At 33.8% G+C, this 24,636-nt stretch overlaps 2 protein-coding genes across 2 annotated transcripts in view; one reads left to right on the top strand and one right to left on the bottom strand.

Moving 5' to 3' along the window:
• IPO7 (importin 7) overlaps positions 1 to 24,636 on the top strand; it is a 59,209-nt gene that overhangs the window by 6,736 nt on the left and 27,837 nt on the right. The window contains exons 2-12 of the mRNA XM_037840009.1: positions 6,932 to 7,013; positions 9,331 to 9,484; positions 10,120 to 10,278; positions 13,482 to 13,638; positions 15,094 to 15,183; positions 19,324 to 19,418; positions 19,532 to 19,616; positions 21,576 to 21,710; positions 22,373 to 22,472; positions 23,072 to 23,148; positions 23,330 to 23,446. Of these exons, the coding sequence (XP_037695937.1) occupies positions 6,932 to 7,013; positions 9,331 to 9,484; positions 10,120 to 10,278; positions 13,482 to 13,638; positions 15,094 to 15,183; positions 19,324 to 19,418; positions 19,532 to 19,616; positions 21,576 to 21,710; positions 22,373 to 22,472; positions 23,072 to 23,148; positions 23,330 to 23,446 (1,251 nt within the window). The remainder of the gene's footprint in view (positions 1 to 6,931; positions 7,014 to 9,330; positions 9,485 to 10,119; positions 10,279 to 13,481; positions 13,639 to 15,093; positions 15,184 to 19,323; positions 19,419 to 19,531; positions 19,617 to 21,575; positions 21,711 to 22,372; positions 22,473 to 23,071; positions 23,149 to 23,329; positions 23,447 to 24,636) is intronic.
• LOC119537519 (poly(rC)-binding protein 2-like) lies at positions 15,657 to 17,243 on the bottom strand. The gene is given in 2 exon segments (XM_037840011.1): positions 15,657 to 16,626; positions 16,628 to 17,243. Coding segments are annotated over 2 exon segments (1,089 nt in total). The 5' UTR covers positions 17,134 to 17,243; the 3' UTR covers positions 15,657 to 16,043.

Raw genomic sequence — 24,636 nt, 5'->3', positions numbered from 1 at the left:
CCTGATTCTGCCACTATGATGACATAACCTCTCTATGCCTCATAATATCATATAGGTAAAATAGATATATGTTTTTGTCAAATTCTTTAGTAAAAGCAACAGTTATAAATTCCTTAGTTCTTGAAATTACCTGGTAGTATTCATTTTATGTAAAAATCCCTTATAAATAATATAAAGTGCAGTAGCTAATTGAAGGTCTCTGGTTGCATTTTTTTATTATTATTATTAAATTCAGTTTTATTGAAATACATTCACACACCATACAATCATCCGTGGTATACAATCCACTGTCCACAGTGTGATAACATAGTTATGCGTTCATCACCACAATCTATCTCTGAACATTTTCCTTACATCAGAAAGAATCTGGTTGCATTTTGATGGAGAGAAATAATGAAAAGTTAGGATCTTAAAGAGTAAGTTTTAAAAGGTTGACATTAGATGATTACATTGATGGAATATGAAAGAAAACTGATTTTGAAGAAATCCTGTGTTGAGGTTTGAAGTCTGGTTTGAGCTGCACATTAAACATCGAGGAGATGTTGGGAGTTGGGAGTGTGAAACTGAAGTTTAGTGGAAAAAGTAGTGATGGAAAAGTGCTTTTCTTCTGCAGGTGATTATAGAGAAGAAGGGAGTATAGATCCCAGGGTTGTCGGGAGGACTGGGTGCTGAATTTTGGGGTATCTCCATACTTGGGACTTTCGAGAAACCTGTAGGAAAAAGAGACTGAAGAATTATGTATGCAAGTAGGAGAGAAGCCAAGAAAAGAGAATTTCAAGTAAGAAGGTTGGTTGTGGGTAGTTTCCTTTTTCTTACCCAAATTTTATATATATATTTTCTACCAGTGAGTATGAATTACTTTAATAATAAGTAAAAGGTTATTTGAGGAAGGTACTGTTGACGTTTCTAAATGAGACAGATTAAGTAAAATGAAGACTTTCTGGTTTCCTATTGGTAACCTTGGGGGAAGCAATTTCCTATTACAAGGTTAATGGGTAAAATACTAGTGAGGGGGGAGGAATAATACTGTAGGTTAAAAAAGGTAGCAGAGTCAGGGGAAATCTGTTTATGTGGGTGGGTGAGCTATTCATTTTTTTCTCTTTTGGAAAGTTAGAACTTATTTGGCTGTAGGGGTGGGATAAGCAGTGGATAAGATTCCTGTGGAGTGGAGGGGAGGGGGCAGGTTTTTCAGGCCCTTTCTACCTCTTGTGATAGTAGGTTTCCATCTCATGTTTTATAGTCATTTATCCTTGAATTTTATATCTTTCTTACTACTTAAAGACCTCATCTTTCTACTGCATAAATCTGATCACCTAAGAGCTTTCAAAAAAGTTTACACTTGGATCTTTTTTGTTTTGTATTTTTCTTTTATTTTGGGGGGAGAATAGAAACTAACTTTTTATTATGGAATATTTCAAACAACACAGAAGTTGATAAACACTCATTTAACTTTGATAGTTAATTTTTGTTTAAGTGTAATAATGGTTTTGTGCCTAAGTTTTGGAGCATACATATTAAAATATGGATGAAATGGTATAATATCTTGGATTTTTTTTCAAAATAATTTGGGGAGGGGCGAGTGAATAGAGATATAGATGTTACAAGATTAGTCATGTGTTTGTGACTTACTGGCTCGTGATATGGTGACAACTTAACATATTTTTGTTTGCTGCTATTCTCTTTCATTCTCTTTGAAATAACCTATTTTTCCCCCCTTTTTAAGATTTTTTCTCCTCATCTCTGAGTTTAAGTCCTTTAAGGTCTTAACTTGAACTTTTACCTGTTAACCTAATTACAATTAACCTCCCCACCCACCTTTCAGTGATCTTTTATCTCTGTAGTGCCTGGCACATTTTAAGTACCAGTAAGTGGAGTGGTGTTAAAGGAGATAGAGATGGAGTTGGGGCTGTTGCAGAATTTTGAGGAGATGGATTAAGGATGAATGTTGAAAATACCTGGGTTGATGACAGATAAGAGAAAGTAAGTTGTCTAGAAAGGTGGTTTGTTAGCAGCTTTTAAACTTGGGTTTTAAAGTTTTAAGTCTTCTACTGTACAAGCCAGGCCTGCTGTATAATGACCCAACTCTTGCTTCAGTTTTCCTGTTTTTTGGTTTGCTAGAAGCCAGGAACTTGAGACCAGGCCTATTGTAAGGACCCGCATCCAGAAGACTTAGGCTTCCACACAAATGATTTATTGTAGCATCTTCTGAGGCCTTTATCAGTATTTGCCAAATTATTGAGAATTATAGCATAATTACCAAAATTTTAAAGTTTTTTTTGCATGCTGAAGATTGATGGTATTGATATATTTACTTGAAGTTTATTTTTTAAATTATTATCTAAATACTGAAAGTTCTTTTTGTGTGCTTTGCTATACCCAAGAAGCCAAAAGTACTTAGAGATCATACAATGCATTAAAGAATGATTTTTCTTAGTTTGAAGTGTTAATATGTCTTTTACTTGATCTGAGTTTTAAAATTGCATAGATTTCATTTTTAAGCAACTTTATTGAGATATAATTTATATATTATAAAATTCATCTGATTTCAGTGAAAATTAGTGATTTTTAGTAAATTTATTTATCAAATTATACTATTATTGCTGCAATCCAGTTGCAGAACATTTTTATCCTTCCTAAAATAAGATCAGATCCCTTGTTCTAGTTTATAATTAATCCTACTTCTAAACCCTGGCTCCAGGCAACCATTGATTTACATACTGGTTCAGTTTTCTTGAGACTGATCTCTAATATTTACTATTACTTTAAATCCATTTGTTACCTTCTTTGGGAGAATGAAGACTTCCTGTTTTAGGGATTTCAGCTGGGAGAGAAATTTGAGGTAAGTAGATGTCCCAGGTTGTTTGCTCATGCTGTTCCCTCTGACAGAAATATTCCTTTCATTCTGAATCTTGTTCAGCTGTCTGAAAGTGACAAATTTTTTGTCCATTATATTTTTGTTTATACTTATGTTTTTTTAAGGCAGTGAAAGTGATTTTAAAGTAATCAAGTACTAAAATAAAGTAATGCTTGTTTTCATAGTTTAATAGCTTTATTGTTATAATTACAGATCACAGTTCACCCATTTAAAGTGTACAGTAAATGGTTTTTGTGCGACCATTACCACAATCAGTTTTCTGACATTTTTATTAACCTAAAAGAATTCCCATATCCATTAGTGGTCACTCTCCATTTCCCACCAACCCCCTCAGCCCTCCAGTCTACTCTCTGACTAAATAGATGTCCTTATTTATGTAAATAGAATTATACAATATGTGGTCTTTGTGACTAGCTTCTTTCACTTAGTTTTTCAAGGTTCATATTATATCAGTACTTTCTTTTTATTGCTGGATAATTTTCTGTTGTATGGATAGGCCACATTTTATTCATCAGTTGATGGGCATGTGGGTTGTTTTTGCTTTTTGTCTTTTGTGTATCATGCTGTGAACATTTGGGTACAAGTAGTTTTGTTGATTTTTATTTTTTTAATGGAGGAACATTTATTATGTAGAAACTCAAATACTTCGTGCAGCTCAGTGAATTTTTACCTAGATATGTTTGGATAACCACCAACAATATCAAGATATATATAACATTTCCATTGGCCTGGTAAATTCCTTTGAGACTGTTCCCAATCTGTACCCTTTCCCCTCCATGTTACTGTTATTCTGACTTCTGTTACCATAGATTATTCTTTGAATTTGATATAAACAGAATCACTTAGTCTAGCTCAAGGAGTCTAGCTTCTTTCTTTCAGCATGTTTTTTGACATCCATATTGTTGCTTGATTTCTGTAGGGATTTTTAAATTTCTGTATAGTATTTCATTGTATGAATATACCACAGTTTATCCATTCGTCAACAGACGAGTATTACTGTGGACATGAGCGCTCATTTCTCATGGGTACACTTCTGCAGGTGAAATTGCTAGTTGTAGAGTAGGCATATATTAGAAACTGCCCATTTTCCAAAGTGTTAGTATCATTTTATACTCCTCCCAGCACTGTATGCGAGTTCCATTTGCTTCACACCCTTACCAACACTTTAGGGTATTGTATATGTTGTTTTGGGGTAGGATGTCTTTTATCCTCTTGTACTAATAATCCTTTTTATAATCTGCTTGCACATAGTCTTTGTTCATTTTCTTTTGGGATGGTTAACTCTTGTCATATGATGATTTTTTTTTTTTTTTTTTAATTTTCATACTGATTGGGAGGGGCATATAAAGTTTTTAATTTTTACTTGATCCTAGCCCTTGGTTTCATGTGTAGGCTTTCCCTACAAAAATGTTTAAAATATTTAACATTTTCTTTTGTTTCTTTAAGTACTCTTGTGGTTTTACTTTTATATTTAAATCTTAAGAAGTTAGATTTGATAAATTTAAGGTCCTTTTATCCATGTAACTTTTATGAGTACCTGTTGTGCTATAGGAAGATACAGTGAGTGACATGTACACTTTTAACTCACAGATGTAAATTATGTACAGTATGTGTCCAGCCAATAAAAACAGTGGTGGTTATAGCGGTTTTGTTGTTTTAACATGACTCCTAAATATAAACCAACAACTTCATTTAGAGCTCCAATCAAAGAAAGCAGTCTCTTCCAACTCAGGAGGAAAAACTGCAGAGTTGTAACCTCAAGAGACTAATGTATATACAAAACCAGGTGTGCTGTATTGTGATTTAAGGAACTAAAGGATAATTTAGCCAATATTTTCGGTTATGCCCTACTGACTTGAGAACATAACTCATGAGAAAGATGAGATTGTACTGCATATGGATATATAAAAGAACGTAACATTTGTTATACCTTGATATTTGCTAAAATATTTTCTATATGTTACTTATTTACTCCTGATAGCCATCCGACTTAGATTTGCTGCATCACCTTGCTCAAGGGTTAACAAGCTCTTAAGTGGCATAATCTAGAGTTACAAACTAGGACTGTCTGGTTCCCAACAGTTCATTCTAGGAGTTCACAATCTGGTGCAGAAGATAAAATATAAACTGATTTAAATGGCCTGAAAAGTGCCGTAGTAATACTATGGGTAGTAGTGTTCTTTGTGGGCTTGTATTGTCATTTGTGGGCTTGTCTATCCCTTAAATATAAATAACCTTTCTCACACTACACCTCCCCCTAGGTGATCACATCTGCTTCCATGGCATTCATTTATTGATTCTTTCAATTATTTATTCAGGAAACTTGTTGAATATCTCAGATGCCAAGCATCATATGAGTAACTGGGTTTACAAATAGCATAGTCCCTCAATGGATTTAAAGTCTAATTAATGGGAAAGGCAGACATTAAAACAGTTGACTAATACTATAATTACAGATATGTGATACTTTTATGAAGAAAACTTGAGCTCAAGTGATCAGACAGGAAAGACTTCTCTAAGGAAATAATGTGTGTGCTCAGTCCTGAAGAATGTGAAGCTGTCAACCAGTTAAATAGAATGGAGCATGGGAGAGAGGAGTTGTAGACAGAAAGTCACAGCATGTGCAGAAACTCTGAAATGGGATAATATTGTTCTTTCTTGTTCAGAGAACTTAAGGCAGGTGAAGGAAAGGCAGAATGGGGTGAGAAAGTACCTTAAAATGAGGCTGAAGAAATAGGGCCTGTACCCTTTGGGAAAGACTTGGTATTTTATTGTAAGTGCAGTAGAAAGTTGTTAAAATGTTTGTTTAAAGGGGATTGTTTTGCAATTTTAAGTTAATTGGCTGCTAAATGGATAATGGCTGGTGGGGGCAAATAGTTCAATTAAGGATGATGCCCACTGGTCGCAGAAGTGGGCATGGAGAAAGTGGTTATATTACGTAAACATTTTGGATGTAGAATTGACAGGACTGTGTATTTAATTGGGATGAAGTAGAGGGAAGTGAGGGTACTGATGGGAGATGTTGGGGGAGGTGATAGAGAAGAGTAGAATAACAGGTTTTAGAGGAAAAGATGTTTCAAATATGTTTGAGAAGCCTGTGAGATAATGAAGCAAGCAGGTCTGTTATATAGTGCTCTGTACTGGAAATATGTATTTGACATATGGATAGTATCTAAAGATAAGGGACTGGATGAGATCAGCTGGGGTGTGGAAAAGAAGAGATGACCTATGACTGAGTCCTGGTGTTTTAGCATTTATAGATTAAAGAGAGGACATGCATGACTCTAAACTTCCCTTTTCAACCACATTTACACACAATACAGCACTGTTAATTATATTCACAATAACATACTACTGTCACCTCTGTCCATTTCCCAAACATTTAAGTTGAACATAGTTAAAAATTCTGCACATATTAAGCAACAGTTCCCCATTCTGTAGCTTCATTCTGTTTCCTGGTGACCTGTATTCTAGATTTTATGTCCATGAGTTTACATATTATAATTAATTAATATTAGTGAGATCATACAATATTTGGTGTCTGGCTTATTCCACTCAACATGTACTCAGGGTTCATTCATGTCATCGTGTGCTTCAGGACTTCATTCCTTCTTACTGCTGAATAATATTCCATTGTATGTATATACCTCTATTTTGTTTATCCATTCTTCTGCTTTGGCGATTGTGAATAATGCCACTGTGAACATCAGTGTGCAAGTGTCTGTTCACGTCCCAGCTTTCAGATCTTCTGGGTATATACCTGAATCAGGGAAATAAATATGGAGGATATTGTTTTTGAGCTGCTGCCACCAGTGTACAGTGTAGGTTAAGAATGCTACTTGGTTTGCAGGCAAATGAAAATGTTTTAAGAATTGGATCATCAGTTTAGTTTTGTGTTTGTAGGGGAGTGATGGGAAATAAGGCTAGAACCAACTTGAGGAGAATGTTTTGTGTCAGCCAAGCAGTGGCATAGAGAATTGAAGTTCATTGGATTTGGTATTTTAAAGTTTGGTGTTTTTTTTTGCAGAAATTTAAAATGTATTTCTTTGTTTGTAGGCACACAAGTCTCTGAATTTTGTTTCAACACTGCTTCAGATTACTATGTCGGAACAACTGGATTTACCCGTGAGACAAGCAGGCAAGTTTCCTGAATTATTTTCTTGAGTGTATATAAATATATTGTTTAACGGGTTCACAGTTGAACAGGACACGTATTTTGTGGTGACCCTTCAGCAGTTTCCTTCCCTGAGAATTGGTTTGTTGTCAAGTTTTTACTACAAACAGCTAGTGCCTTGATATTTGGTGGTAGGGTTTAAAGGAATAATGTGATTTAGTTGAATTTAAAAGAGAATCTGGAAAGAGAAATTGATGGTTATATGTATTCTCAGTTTCCTTCCCTAATGGGTGATTCCAATTTAAAAAGTACAATTTCTTAGTCATGTTCAAGATGTTAATTAGTTCTTTCAGTTTCCCATAACGAAAATATGGCACAATACTTCTGAATGTCTGTTAGTCTACAAAATAATGCAGTTCACATTTTTAATTTATTTGCAGATGTATTAATTTTGTTATCAGAAATATAAAGTACCAGTGATTTCACCATTCTACAAAAAAAAAAAAAAAATTACATTTTGGTGTTATTTGTTCCTGTTATTTTCCCCTATACCAGTTCTGTAAAAACAATATTCTGCTCCCTTTATTTAATGTTATATATTAAGCATTTTCCTTTTCTCTACATAGTGTTAGTTTTCAAATACATTTTAATGGCTAAATAATTTACCATAATGTGCCATATATAATGAACCATTTCTCAGTTGTATTTCTACTACCTAAAATATTGCCTGTGACACACTGTAGGTACTCAGTAAATAGATGAATGAATACACATTATTGCTTTTGAACTGGGGTAAGTAGCCTTGTAATGGAACATTTTTTGTGCCTTTATAGATAACAATATTTTCATTGAATCCTGGTCAGCAGATCTCTATATTTTTAAAATTTCTGATACAATAGAAAAGAGTCATTTTGATTATTTTAGCTACCATTTCTCTTTTACTAGTAAAGTTGACCATTTTCCCTTTGGTTGTTTTTTAGATAGGAATCTTTCCCTTTAAATCCCAAATTTTTACTAAGAAATTGAAAGTGGCATTAAGGTGGGATCTTGACACCTTTTATAGACTTGATTATGTGTATTAGCAAAATTAAATTATACTAGAAAATTGTTTATCAGTATGTATAAACACCAGAAGCATTGAAAAAGTGGAATTGGTTGAGGATTTTAAAAATATAAACATGAATTTAAAAATTACACCCTTATAATAATTTAATGGTACTGCATATTACATGGCGTGTAGTGGTTTCTTCTGTTGGACTTAGAATGATGAGTTCATTATATCTTTGTGGTTGAAGCATTCTGGACAGCATATGAACTATTGAGATCCTTGCAGTGCAGTTCTCGGTTTATATGTTTTGTTGGACAAAAAAAATGTTTAAGATACTGAGTCAAAATTGTACAAATAAGTAAATTTATCCATTATGGTGGGAAAAATACTGTGAGGCTGCATCCAGGAGATAGAGGAGCTATATGAGGTCTAAATTTTGATCTTTGTTCTGTTTTAGAGCTAAAGAGACAAAATTGTGAAAATAGTGTTCATCTGGAATATGTCAGTCCCACACACAGAGTCAGTGCTCTTTTATTATAGTATACTTACTACAAAAGTTTTATCTCAGAAAAAATAGTTATCTTCAGAAGGGATATTTTAACATGTGGTCATAATCATTTTTGAAATAAAATAAGATGGGATATTATTTTGATTCTTGGATAGAGCAAAGCAGGGTATATAAATCCCAGCTATATCCATTATCCTTGTTTAAATAAGTATGGGACTCTGGGTAAGCGTTAATTGCTCGTCAGAGAAGAAACAGTGTTTCGCAGAATTTAGAAATTAATTTTAAATAACCTTCCTATACACTGGTGATAGTTTTTTTGTTTTGTTTTTTGCTTTTAATTTTTTTCTCTTTTGGGGGGGCTGGGTGAAAAGTATTAATCTAGATTTTGCTACATAATCAGTTTGGGTGAAGTATTGTTAAATAGCAATGTACAATTATAGCAATCTGATTGCTGTTATAGAAAATAGTAATCTGATTTTTTGAATACCAAATTTTCCTTATTAACAATTTGAAGTGATAAATGATTAAAATACTTAGATTTATAAAATTTGATCCTTTTTATAACAAATAGCAACCTTTGTATGATTACTTTAATTGTAGAAATTATGGTTTCTAAATTTCTGTTTTGATTGTCAACTTTTAAAATAATAGAATGAAGTTCTTTTGTTTATAAGAGAATAGTTTTACTAACAAGGGTTGGTCTGAAAGAAATAATTAAGGTTAAAAGGAGTATTCATAGTGCTTTCACAATAAACATTCTTTTGTTAAACTGATCTATATTTTAGGTGTTATCTATTTGAAAAATATGATAACACAGTATTGGCCTGATCGGGAAACAGCACCAGGGGATATATCCCCTTATACTATTCCAGAAGAAGATCGACATTGTATTCGAGAAAATATTGTAGAAGCCATTATCCATTCTCCTGAACTCATCAGGTATGTGTATGTTTGTTTTTTTTTTAATATAGCCATTGTTGTATTTATGTAATTTGCTGGGTTGGTTTTTTTATTTTCATCTTTTCAGAACATACATGCCTGTCATTTTTGTAGCAGAACTTACCCAACAAATGCTATTACAGAAAAATGCCTTTTTGATTTATATTCTTACTGCAGTTGAATTTTATATTTGTGAAACCAAAAACTTTTTAAACTCCATATAAAACTTGGTTTTGGAACATACTGTGATCAGATAGAACAGGGTGAAGAAAACTATACAATGCTGTCATGTCTTTTATATTAAGTAGTATCTTTATTTAAAAGCTTTTTATTTTTTATATGATTTTGCAGAATTTTAAGTGAGACTAGTTATAATGTGATGTTTTTAAATGACCCTTCTCAGTTAATGATAGTCAAAAATGAAAAAAAAAGAAAAACAAAAACACCTGCATTTGTAAAAATATTTGTTGGGTTTTGCAGAGTGACTTAATTTTGAATTATCTGCATTCTGTGTACATCTAAATATCAGATGAGTTGTTTGAAATTTGTTTTGCTCTAAGCAGCCATTTTCTGTGTATGAATTATCAAAATTTTTATCTAGGTGGCATTTCTTATTGTTTATTTTTGACTTTCAGGGTACAACTTACTACATGCATTCATCATATCATCAAACATGATTATCCAAGCCGCTGGACTGCCATTGTAGACAAAATTGGCTTTTATCTTCAGTCTGATAACAGTGCTTGTTGGTTAGGAATTCTTCTTTGCCTATATCAACTTGTAAAAAATTATGAGTAAGTGTCTCTGTCTTGTCCTTTAGAGATTTATTTATTTATTGTCCTGTAGAGTTTTGAGACCTAGGCAAGGTTGGGAAAATTTAACTAATTTGTTTGAACATCTAAAATTACACCTGGTATACACTTTAAAATCAGTGAAATGTTTGTTGATTTCAATTAATACTGTCTTTTTGAAGTAGCAGTCTTATTCTAATTCTGCAGTTCCTCTTCTATTGAATTGACTCATACTCTTTGTGCCCTTTTTTTGTAATCAGTCTCTACCTATTCATAAACCAAGTTATCTCTACGGTAGGGCTCCTCAATATGTGCTAATAAAGGCCGATAGGTAAACTTTTTAAAAATGAAGTTAATCAGAGCACATTGAACATTAGAGTTCTTTTATTTCTGGCTTTCTGTGAATTTTTGTCTTAATTTGGGTTCTTGAAAAACCTCTGATTCTTTAAAAAAAAAAACATGTGAATTCCATATTTATTTTAATTCACTTTTTAATTTACACTCACCTGTCTTCAGGGTTTGAGCAAATTATAGTTCATATAAGGGATTAGTTCCAATAAGAAAGATTTTAGGCCAAGGGATAATTTTAGATCTGGGTTTAGGGATCAGGAAAAACTCTAACCTTGGAAGTTGAGGTATAGTACTAAAGGTGGTAAGCCAAAATGTTTAGAGGATTTTTCTCTTAAGCATGTGGTGAAAATACTGAAATCAGTAGGTAGTTGAAAGTTTTGATCTAGGAAAATTAGGAGGAAGGCACACCATGATGGTGACTTTGTTTCCAGTCCTTACAGCTACACAGATGCCTTTGTGAGCTCTCTAGTTCTAAGGTTGGCTAGTTAGCCTGCAATACCCTCTTTGGGTCCCACCTCAAAGTAGCTGATAAACTGCTGCTTTTGTTCTGAGCAGGAGAGAAATATACCATTTACAGCATTGGTACTGGTGTTTTCTTGTGTTCCCACCAGCTACCCATCTTCCTGCTAAGGAATGTTCCAGCTGTTGCTCCAACTTCTGTCAGAGTGCCAGTTGTTGTAGTTCTGGTAAGTGAGTGATTAAAATTAGAGAGATTAACAATAATATTTCATTGTCCTTGAGGAGGTTCAAGCCTCTCCTGTTCTATAATCTTAGCAGGAGAGAATGTGATAGGGATTTTTTAAATGGGAAATACAGGAGGCTGCTACATTTTTGGAATTCCAGTTATTTTCAGTCAGTGTTCAGTTGTGGAGTACAAGGTGTTCATAAGGGATGTATGGACTGAAGCATTTCTATGAAAATTCATGGAGAAATTGGGAGTTGTGGTGGTCTTCGGAAGCATAGTTCCTCAGTAAATGCTTGTCAGTTGGAAGAGCACAGAAGGATTTGAAGACGAAGGCATATCACATGAAGGAGCACGTATGGAATAGTGTGGACAAAGAAAGAGAGGTACAGAGGTGGAATTTAGACACTGTCTTTAGTGGATAGAAAGGAGACCACTCAATGGTATGGATAATTTCTGTGGAGAAGTTGGGGCTGATTTCGGATGGTAAATTGGGACCCCAATACAGAGGTTTTTGAATGCCATGATTGAGAATTTAGATTTGATTTTTTAGATAGTGAAGAACTAATGAAGGGTTTTATTCTGTTTTGTTTTAAATAGAAAGACAATGGACTAGTATTTAAGGATTTTCTTTGAGCATGGTTTACCATTTTGGCACCCTGTATCTTTGTGGTAATAGACTATTATTAGTGTCACATTTTCATGCTTTCAGGAACTTTCTGGGGCTTTCGGGTCTTAAGAGTCAATAATTTGTTTGGTATCATAAATTACTTTCATACCCGTTAGTGTAGATTGGCAACTACTAGGATTTGTTTCATATTCAACTAACCAAAGTGTTAGTATTATAGCATCAGAGAGTCAAATAATAAGGCAGCACGTTATAGTTTGTATAATCATACTGGAGAGTGTAATTAGCTTCTTTTTATAAATTGTTATTGTTGACGCAGGTACAGATGACCTTTAAAAATGTTTGCTAGGTATAATTTCACAGCATATTAAAATAATTTAAAATATCTGTCAATTAATTGTATTAATAGTCTTGATCATTTTTAGTGTGACCATTTCTGTTGGTCTTTTCATTCTTGATAGTTTACTTTGGTTCTATTACATAGCAGGGAAAAAGAATCTTGGTTTTTAAGCGAGTCTCCCTTTATCTTTTAAAAATATGCTTAGATACTCAATTCTTAAATACATTTTTGCCTTTGAAGAAGGAGACTACCAAAAGATAAAATTGGGACCGGTAAGGAAAGTGAATTTGAAGCAGTTTTAGAATAATGACTCTGTAACCACTACTCTGTGTTGTACAAAACTACTCTGCCTATTGAATCCTTAATAACAGAAGCTGGAGTGCTTTTCTATAGTGCTAACCTATAGATTGGATTAATATTTAAAAATCATTAGACCATTTATCAGTATTGTTTAGGAGTTAAAATGCTAAGAAATCTATAAGCAGAAATGTCTCAGCTCATTGAAACCTTATCACAATCCTTGGAGCAAAATGTAATACAAATGGTTTTTGTATTTTAGAAAGGTAATAAGGTTCACATTATACATGTTATGTAATACTCCACTGAACTATGTAGCGACACCCGATGGTCAAACACATTATATCTGCTATAAAATATGTGAATACTGACCCCAAATGGATAAATAAGGAAAAGAGAATATTTTCTGCTTTAAAGTTGCCAATTTTCCCTTAATGGTGAATTTTATTTATTCATTAGCTGCTAATGTTGAAAAGTCAAGGAATTATAGCTTATTTGTGTCAGTAATAATTAAATAATGCATAGTGTAGTGCTTAAGAGGGCAGACCCTGGAGGCCAATTTCCTGTGTAGATGTTCATACCTAGTTGTGTAATATTTGGAAAGATATTTTATTTCTTTGTGCTTCAACTATTAAAGTCCAGATACTAATAGATATCTCAGAGAATGCCGAGCTCATGGTAATTGCTCAGGAAATGTTAGGTAAGATTCTATTATTACTTGAGGTTTTTCTCAAGTTGTTTTGTTTTGGTTTTGTTCCATAGGTTTTCCTTTCTCTTTCTAGGAATATAAAGTTGGCTAGGAAATATTTGCTTATATTGTGTAACCATAAAGGGATAGTTATAAATATATATATATATATAATTGAGACATAAATTCTTACAGAATTAGTTTGTATTCCTACCTAAAGGTACAAGAAACCAGAGGAACGGAGTCCATTGGTGGCAGCAATGCAGCATTTCCTGCCAGTTCTAAAGGATCGTTTTATTCAGCTTCTTTCTGATCAGTCGGATCAATCAGTCCTCATCCAGAAACAGATATTCAAGATCTTCTATGCTCTTGTTCAGGTAATTTTTATAAAGCATTTATATATATAAAAAGTCTGTTACCTGCCACATTAAAAGCTAATAGAATTTTAGGATCTGAGTTATAATTATGTTCAGAAATCTGTATTAAGTGAATCATTTGCTAGGAAAATATAAATTGCCAAAATTATGAATATGTTAAAAGTCTAAACAAACCAGCACATCTTCCCTCAAATAAATAAATAATAAATTTTCAATTGTAAAGGGTCAATCTCAAGTTGTCTCAAATCATCCAACAGTATTTATAGTATTGGTAGAATTTTCTTATTGTACCTTAAGAATTCATGACTCTGAAAATCAGCTTGATTATAGCTTAAATCTAATGCATAATTTGATATGCCAAATATACATATTGTCCCAATAATTATAAAAGCTGTTCCAAACACAAAAATAGTAATAATGTAGACTTGATTTACTCTCTCATTTCTGTGTATTCTAAAACGTCTTGGGGATAAAAGATATCCAGTGAAGAAATATGGACTATAATTGCTTGTCAATTGCCAGAATTTGATCAGGATTCAAATTCTGGTTCTTTATGTGATACTTAGTCATGGAAAGATTGGTCTTATCTACTTTAAACTTTGGTTCAGGTCATACCATTACTTACTTTTTAAAATCTCCTCTACCAAGACCTCTGACTTCACTTCCACTAAGATTGTAGCTGACTTCATTCTTAGGTTTGATTTTATATGTCTTTGCTAGATCTTTAAAGGCATTGTTATTATTATCTCCCAGTCTTATTGCAGGGCACTTTCTTGACACTCCATTGGATCCTTATTATATAATTATTTTTAAAAGTGATAGTTGAATAGACAGTATCTATAGTTTTTATATTTTTCCTAAATGGTAGTATCACAATTTTTAAATTAAAATAATAACTATTTTGTAAATTGTAGTAGGGCATAGGACAAAATAAATAGAATATACATACTTCCCAACTCATACCCCTGTTTTACTTGTGAAAATTGGTATCCTAAAATCCTAAATAGGATATTGATAGGATTTATCCCAGGAATGTAAGAACGGATCAATAGCAAAGAAGAAACTTTTGTGATTAATTCTTACATCACATTAAAAGAGAGACCTGAAAAATCTTCATGGGTGCCAGATAAAGCATTTGATAAAGTTTAACAACCATTCCTGTTTTTAAAATTCTTAGAATCCTAGAATAGAAACTTAATTAAAAGCTGTTCACTAGAAATTTACAGTAAATATCATACCCTAAAGTGAAAATAAGATACATTGCTAAAAAAGTGGGAACAAGACAAGGATGCGTACTGTCACTGCCACTGTTCACCACTGGGGAAAACTATCAGATCTACTAAAAGCAGGAAATTTGGATTGAAAGAAACACTTTTTATAGTTATTGTGAAGAGTAAAAGAACTGGAGGTATTTTGGTAAGGATTTTAAAATACTGATTCTGGATTTTAATTTAGTATACACTACCACTGGAACTGATAAACCAACAGAACTTGACAGAATGGATAGAAATTTTGAAGACTGTTGTGAACAGGGATGTGCCTAATGTAAGTTTCCCTATACTGTCTTTTATTGCTAAGAATAGATATATAAAATAATGTTTTTGGGGGATTATAAGTGCTATTTTCTGTAAATTTTTCTATGAACTTTTATAATTTGTGGTGCACATTTATCTAGTTACAGAGATACCATTTCATTGTTTGCATATACTAAGTGAGAAATTGTGATGGGTTAATTCACATATTATTTAATTGTTTATATGTATCTCTAATCCTCATTCCTCTTTTTCTTCTCAGTTCTTATCTAAGCATAGAGCTGGATTTTTTTTTTTCTGGTACCATATAAAAACAGGAATTTGTTACTTAGCATTTTAAACATGAATTACTAGATGATTTACTTTTCATCATCACCATTTTATATATCATTTTCTTTTTGCTTTTATTATGGTAACATATATAACAAAAATTTGCCATTTAACCATTTTTTTTTTTTTTAAACCCACATGAATCACTGTGGCATCCAGTTTCTATTCACAAAGAAAAAGCTCCAGTCCATCTTTTAATTTTTTTTGAAAAATTCCTGACATTACAGAACTAAACTGAAATGTATTAATATTCCACTCTTACATTTCCATGACAAACAGAAAAAAAAATTCATGAGCAAAAAAAAAAAAAAAAAACAGGGAGAAGCTTATAAAACTAAATATGGATCTCAGCATTAACAGCTGAACAGAGAAAGGAATTAAAATGCTTTAATTAAAAAATCACGAGTGGATGATAAAGTGTGTAGAAACTGAAAATTTACAAACTATTTAAAACCTGGAATCGCTGACTGTTCAGAAACTACACAGATGGATCATGGGTGGTGGTGAACAGCAGGAAGGGATTATGGATGAATCTGCATTGTTCTAGCTGCTCCCCATGCCACCCGTCTCCGAGGAAAGCCTGACATTGATTAGATATTGAGCCAGGCTAATGCTCGCAGCAGATCCAGTGATGGTAACCTGCCTATCAGTAGATCCTTCCACTGGGTTCGCAATTTTGATCTGCGCCCCAGACATCTGACGGATCTCATTGATTTTGGCGCCCTGACGCCCGATTATGCAGCCAGTCAAATTGTTTGGAATGGTGAGTTCATGAGAAGTAGTCTGAGCAGATGCATCCAAACCTGCCCAATAGCCTTTCACCTCTGGAGAGCTGGATTCAATGCCACTGAATCCGGTGTTGCCATGCGTCATGGGAAAATGAGACTGTTGCATCGCCAACTGGTGCAGCTTGGTCAAATCTGGCTGTGGAATGGCATACTGTCCTTGAATGGTATAGGCCTCTAGAGGTGGTCCCTCCAGGTCAGGGTTGAGGCACATGGACGGGGTGGTGTGGGGAAAGCTCGCACTGTCGCTGCCTGTGCTGTACCTGTCCTGACCACCTGCAAAGATGACCGGAGAACTGGACGGCTTGGGCCGGTACGGGATGGTCACGCCCTTTGGGGGGGGACTCCAACATGACCACGCAGATCTGTTTGACACACTCAATGATGGATTGCGGAATACCAGCAATAGTGATGGCCCTCTCAGTTGAGTTGGGGAGCATATCCCCGGCTACCTGGACCTGAGCCCCTGTACTCTCTCGTATTTCCTTGATCTTGCAACCACCTTTCCCAATGAGAGAGCCACACTGACTAGCAGGGACCACCAGCCTCAGGGTGACTGGGGGTCTACTGGCAGCCGTGCTATTGGTCATAGAGCTGCTGATGTCCTCTTCCAGTTTGTCAATGATCATAGCAAAGGCTTTAAAGGTGGCGTTAGTGGGTCCAGCCAAAGTGATAATTCTCTCAGGACAATTCCCTTCTGAGATGTTGATACGTGCACCACTCTCCTCGCGCATCTTCTTAACTGATTCTCCTTTCTTTCCAATGATACTGCCAACTTCCTTTCCATGCATAAGTAGCCGAATGGTGAGAGTGACATTTAATCCACCTTCAATCACACCGGTGTCCATGTCGAGCAGTGTTCTCGGGAGCTGGACTTTGAGTGGTCAAGTCTTTGGTCACTGGTGGGGGTGAAAGCCAAAAACTGCAGGCGCGAAGCGACTGTGGGGAAAAGGGGAGCGGGCGGGAGGCCGGGGGCGGAACAATAGGGGCGGGCGGGAAGGCGAGGGGGGCCCCCGCGGGCGGGCGGAGGAGGAAGGGGGGGTGGAGGAGAAGGAGGAGGAAGGGGGAAAGAGACCCCGGGGCGGGTGGAGGGCGGCGGAGGGCGGGCGGGAGAGGGCGCAGGCTGCGGCTGCTCCGGCTGCTGCCTCTGCTGGTCTGGGCGCCATTTAACCATTTTTAAGTGGACAGTTCAGTGGCATTACTGTGCTGCCTTACCATCAGTATCATCCATCACTAAAACATTTTCATCACCCAGAACTGAAGCTCTCTGTACCCATTTAGCAATAATTCCCCATCTCCCCAGACCCTGGCAACCTCTAATCTACTTTCTGTCCCTATGAATTTGTTCTAGATATTTCACATGCTCCTGAATAGAGGAAGAACTAGATTTACAAGTAGGCCAAACTTTATAGTTATGTGTTACTTTTTTTAGTAACACCTTAATTGAGATATAACTCAAATGCCACAGAATTCACCATTTTAATGTGTACAATTCAGTGGTTTTTAGTTCATTGAGAGTTGTGCAACTGTTACTTTTTATATTTAATCACAATTTAAAAATTACCCTAATTTTTTCTTTATAATCTAGTTTTCTAAAGAGATAGAGAATTGACAAGTTCTGAGTACCTAGTGTACTTCAAATGCTTTTTTACATACCTTCTCTTATTTAATTTTCAAAAAAAGTCCCCCTGAATTTTATTTTAAACTCAGACAAGGAAAGGTTAAGTAGTAGGGTTACTAGTGACAATGCTGAGAGAGAATCGAAAGCCATCTTTCTGATTTGTAGTTTATTGCTTAAAAACTTTTTTGTGCTGAAGAAATAAATGAAACATTTCTTCTACTCCATAGGAAACTAGTTCGGTGTGAATTTTTCTGTACGTATTAAACAGTATAAGATAAAACTTTTTAAAAAATCTCATATATGTATTCTTCATGTTTTTGGGGTGTAATTTAAATACAGTAAACGCATGGATTGGAAATCAACAGTTCAGTAAGTTTTGACAGTTAAGTGCACCCAGCCCAGAATGTTTGCTTGTATCTTATTCTAGTCATTCATCCCTGCCATCAAAGATTACTTTTGCCCATCCTAAAGCTTAATATAAAAGTTCTATTTTATGTCTGGCTTCTTTTGCTTAATGTAATGTTTATGAGATTCTTCCATGATGTGTATAGTAGTTGTTACTTTTTATTGCAGACTAGTATCTCATTGTGTGGATTTACCACAGCTTACCCATTTACATGTTGATGGACTTCTAGGTGATTTCTGGGTTTTAATGGATAAAGTTACTATCCATAACTTTTTGTGAATGAACACAATTTCATTTCTTCTGCATAAATACAAGGAATGGAATTGGGCCATATAAATAACTTCCAAAATGATTTCCAGAGTGGTTGTACCATGTGCTTTCTCTGGCAATATATGAGAGTTTCTGTTGGTCAACATTCTTGTTAGCTTTCTCATCCTAACTTAAAAAAAAAAGTCATAGATATCTTAGGTTAATATATAATTATCCAACTCATTCTGTTAATGGTTGTAAAGTAATCTATTAAGGGTGTTCCATAATTCCCTTATTAATGAATATTTAGGTTCTTAGCATTTTTTCTATTACAAATATTGGAATGAATATTCTCATACATACATTTTTGTGCATTTATACTAATATTTCTGAGACTAGATTCCCTAAATGGAGTTTCTAATGCCCTTCCGTTATGAACTCTGCTGGTTTTGACTAATATACCATAGTCAAGGCCTTTATATTATTTGTATTTTGATTGAAAGATTATATAGATTTGACCAATAATGTTTCTGTTTAAGTCTAAGAATTTAAAAATCATATCCTTCGTTAACCAAGCAGTGAGGGTACCTCTAGATTTAAATAAGGATTAATACTTTCCCCATGTTTAGCCTTTTATTGAGAAAGGCTGACATTGGAGGAACATTTACTTACTTGTTTATCTGTTCTCACTTCATGCTGTTCTTCCTAAATTGCAACAGTGCTGAATAACATCTCTTTAAATAAATGTCTCTTTAAATTAAGGAAACACTTCAAGTTGAAGAAGATGATAGACCTGAGTTACCATGGTGGAAATGTAAGAAGTGGGCTTTACATATATTAGCAAGGCTTTTTGAAAGGTAAGCTCCTGTCCATATATGAGGATTTAAATTAATGTGTTTTAGCTTTTGCTTTTATTAGTTCTGGAATGAAGCATGATAAGGAATCAGTGGGCATTTTAATTTTCTTTTAGGTATGGAAGCCCTGGCAATGTTTCCAAGGAGTATAATGAATTTGCTGAAGTATTTCTGAAGGCGTTTGCTGTTGGTGTCCAGCAGGTAAGTCTGATAGTATTTTAAACAGAAACATGTCATTATTAAGTTAATTTCTTTTGCTGATTTCTAGTTTCTTTGGCATCTGAGCATTGCACATTTGAACCCTATAAAAATTCTCAAACATTTTTAGTCTCAGGACTTCTTTATACTTTTATATTATCACAGACCCTAATGAGATTTCATTTGTTTAGATTATATCTAGTGATATTTTCCATAATAGAAATTAAAACAAATTTTATCAGTATTAATTCATTTAAAAATTACAGAACCATTACATGTTAACATAGAAAACATAATTTTTATGAAAAATAACTATTTTCCAAAATGAAAAATTTTTAGTAATATGAGTGGCATTGTTATATACATTTTTACAATCTGTTTAATGTCTCACTTAGTAGAAGGTAGCTGCATACTTTCCTACTTCAGCATTCAGTCTGTTGCAGTTTGTCTCGGTTGACGTAATTGAAGAAAATTTGGTTTCACAGAAATGAGGTTGGAAAAGGGAAGGAATGTTTCAATAGACTTTTCTGATAATTGTGGAAATTCCTTGATATCACACCCAAATTTGACAAATGGCGGTTTCCTTAAGGTTAATTTCATTGTGATGTTTGAAACATGAAGCTCAATGGTCTCCATTGTACCTTGAATAGTTCTTTTTTTCATTTATGGTTTTGGAACATCATGTGTTGCTGATTTTGAAAATGTTGACTCATTGAGTCAATAATTATAAAATTATTTTTAAAAAATTACTCTGAGGAGATGGAGAAGAGGCAGGGTTTAAATCAGCAGAATTCAGAACAATGGAGAGGATATAGAAAAGTACAAGTGGCTAACATTGGGATAAGGCTTCTGGTAAAATACATTCACCTGTAAAATGGGCATAATAATATACCTGTGAGGCTATGACTGCATGCACATCTATGTTTAATAAATGTTAAGTTATTAGCTCCCAATTGTATATATTTCTTCATTTTTAAAAAATCACATTCATTGATCTTATCAGGAAGAGCATTAATTATTAGAAAGCTATCAACCTCATGTGATGGATCCAAATATTCCAGAATTTTTAATTTTTGCTTGAAACTTCCATTTTTAACATCAGTAACAAATATTATCATTTATATGTTCATTTTGTTCACTTTTGGGGAAATACTCTGTCCATAGGCACATATCTAAATACCATAATCTGTCAGTTGATCTTTTCAAGTATATAATAATTTCGTGGAAAAAATGACTCAGCTTAAAACTTTAAATCACACAAGTGCTCGTCTTCCAAACATTGTACCTTGGCAAGAAGCTAAGTGCTATAAAAGTATACTTCTCATATAATAATTTTTTTTCTGGTTCATTAAGGAAATTCTTAAGTAAAACTTGTTCTGCAAGTATGTGGCTATAAAGAATGCAGTGACTGCTATACAGTTTAGAAAGTTTAAACCATTGCTTTTGTACCATTAATGCAAATGTCAACACAATAAAAAGACTGATAACTTTGTCTTATCATTATTATGAAAATAGTTTTGCCCTTGCAGATTAAAAGTGTCTTGGGGCCCACCAGAGGTCTGTGGTCTACAATGTGAATTCATAGGCTGAAATAACATGTAGAATTAGAACTCTTGACAGACGGACATTAAATAGGCAGATGAATAGTTTGGGCAAGGATTTCCTAGAAGATGTTTTTAACAAGACAGGGCTGTCTCAAAATATTGTTGTATGTTCAATAGGTAATATATTGTTTTCTCTCCTTTTTATGCTTAATCTGAAACTAGTCCTTTCACACAATATTGTTGCAAGTTTTTTCTTGTTTGGGTGCTTTGAGAATAAGTTTATTTTATAAAAGAATGTGGTTAATTTTAGGGGGTGATGTTGGCATTACGATAAGTGTCAGATGTTTTTGGTGGCTTATATGAGAGTTATTAAAATTTTTATGTAACTTTGGATTTTGATTAAAATTATTTTTCAAAGGTTTTATTGAAGGTGTTGTATCAGTACAAGGAGAAGCAATACATGGCTCCACGAGTTTTACAACAAACATTAAATTATATTAACCAAGGAGTTTCCCACGCTCTTACCTGGAAGAATCTGAAACCTCACATACAAGTAATAATTTTCTATTTGATATAATGTTTTTCTAGTAGATATTAATAAAAGCAACGTTAATTGCCATAAAGTTTGAAATATAAATAATTGCCCTTTTTTGTTGAGTTGTGTTAGTCTAGTTCTGACAGTTGTTTTGAGAGTAATAGCCAAAAAATGAGATGTAATACCTTAGCATAAAGTTCTGAAAGTGTTTTGTGAATACTTTAAGATCGTTACCTTAGCACTTGAATTTAAGTCCTTATTCTAGGATTATGCTTAGTTTACATTTTAGTCATGTAGCTTGAAGTAAGCAAAGGACTTTATTTCACCAGCTTTTTTCCCAGGATAATTGGCTAATCTACTGTTTCAACAAGTAATTTGTTTTATTTGGAGTTGTAGGATTTGATGGACTAAAATTTTATATATTTTATTGCCGCAGAATACTTAACTACTACCTAGGTTCAGATGTGTCTATTTCCTAATTACTAGTTGCAAAGAGGGTAAGAATATTTAGTCTGATCTTTAATCTGAGAATATGTTAACATGCTTTACTAAAGTTTTGATAGCCTTTAAAATACATATTTTAGGATTACTTTTGTTTTCAATTGAAGGTTTTAAGCAATTAGTAGTATTTTATTGAAGACTGACTTAAAGTTGTTGCTTTCTTAACTTTTAAATTGCAGGGCATTATCCAAGATGTTATTTTTCCATTGATGTGCTATACAGATGCTGATGAAGAACTTTGGCAAGAAGACCCTTATGAATATATAAGAATGAAATTTGGTAAGGAACTTTTATTTTTTAAAAACAAAACATGTCAGTAGGTAAAAAGATTTAGAGCAGTTGTGTATACCAAATCTAAGGATTAAGACCTGAGTTTTGGTACTGAAAAACTTCTTTGTTCACTTAATGTGTATTACCCCTTGTTTAAACCTTTGGGTCTATTCCTTAGGGCATTTATAATGATTATTTTAGTTTTAGCAGACACATATACATTAGTGTTACTAAGTTAAGATTATACTCCTGACACATGGTAAAACTATTAGAATTTCAACATTATACCTCATACTAAGTGACTAAACTATACATTTGGATTCCTGTCAGTCATCATGTATTTGCTAGACACTAGAGTCACATGGAGTCTCTGGAAGGAACTAAGATTGTAATTTGGCTAAAGTAATCTGTGCAGAAAAAGGATAAGGAATTAGGCTTGTGCAAAGTTATGTGGAGATCTGAGTTCATTTTCATACTTACGTAAAGATTTAGTAAAAACCTAAGTACCTTGCTTTTTAGAGGACATCATTTATAAATTATATAATGTTAGAGTGTTTTGGAGAAATTAAAATTGCTATTTTCTGTCTTAATTTTGAATTGTTCTCTAGATGTGTTTGAAGATTTTATTTCTCCTACCACTGCTGCCCAGACACTTTTGTTTACGGCCTGTAGTAAGAGGAAAGAGGTAAGTTATTTAAGGTATGCTGACTTTTTGTATATTAATCTGAAAACAACTTTTGCTATATTTTTAAAAATCTGTTCAAGAATACATTCAGATTTTAATGTTAGTTGTGTAAGTCATTTTGTTTTTGGTATGTTTTTTGTGGTTTGTTGTGATTCCTAATACTTTTACTCTTTTAACCTAGGTATTACAAAAGACTATGGGATTTTGTTACCAGATTCTTACAGAAGCAAATGCTGATCCTCGGAAAAAAGATGGAGCTCTGCATATGATTGGCTCTTTAGCTGAAATACTTTTGAAGGTATTATTTCTTGTGTGTATGTGTTTGCGTGCATGCAAAAAGTATACAATTCAATGGTTTTTAGTATATTCACAGAGTTGTACAATCATAACCATTATCTACTTCTAAAACATATTCATCATCTGAAGGTAACACCATGCCTATTACTCCTCATTTCCCCACAAACTTCCGAGACCTAGGTAAAAACTAATTTACTTTGTGTAGATTGTTCTGAATATTTCATATTAATGGAGTCATCCAATGTGTCCTTTGTGACTGGCTTCTTCCATTTAGCATGTTTTTCAAGGTTCATCCATGTTGTAATATGTATCAGTATTTCTTTTTCATGATGAATAATATTTCATTGTATGGATGTACCATATTTATCCATTCATTAGTTGATGGATATGTAGGTTATTTCTACGTTTTGGTTATTATGAATAATGCTCTTATAAACATTTGTGGAAAAGTTTTTACATGGATGTCTATTTTAATTCCTCTTGGATATATACCTACTTGCTGAATATTTTGAGTCTTTTTTCGAAAGCAGCTGCATAATTTTACATTTCCATCAGTGTATGAGGTTTCCAATGCCTCTGCATCCTTGCCAACACTTACAATTTTCTATGATAATCATCCTAATGGGTGTGAAATAGTTTTGATATGTATTTCTCTCATGCTAATATGTTTATTGGCCATTAGTGTATGCTCTTTGGGGAAATGTCTGTTCAGATTCTTAGCCCCCCCCCCCTTTTTTTTTTAATCTTCATTTTATTCAGATATATTCAAATACCACACAGTCATACGAAACAAATCGTACATTCGATTGTTCACAGTACCATTACATAGTTGTACATTCATCACCTAAATCAATCCCTGACACCTTCATTAGTACACACACAAAAATAACAAGAATAATAATTAGAGTGAAAAAGAGCAATTGAAGTATAAAAGAACACTGGGTACCTTTGTCTGTTTGTTTCCTTCCCCTATTTTTCTATTCATCCATCCATAAACGACACAAAGTGGAGTGTGGTCCTTATGGCTTTCCCAATCCCATTGTCACCCTCATAAGCCACATTTTTATACAATTGTCTTCGAGATTCATGGGTTCTGGGTTGTAGTTTGATAGTTTCAGGTATCCACCACCAGCTACCCCAATTCATTAGAACCTAAAAAGGGTTGTCTAAAGTGTGCGTAAGAGTGCCCAC

The sequence above is a fragment of the Choloepus didactylus genome, chromosome 6 (assembly GCF_015220235.1).
Source record: "Choloepus didactylus isolate mChoDid1 chromosome 6, mChoDid1.pri, whole genome shotgun sequence".
NCBI lineage: Eukaryota > Metazoa > Chordata > Mammalia > Pilosa > Megalonychidae > Choloepus > Choloepus didactylus.
This window is presented reverse-complemented; position numbering and strand designations above follow the sequence as displayed.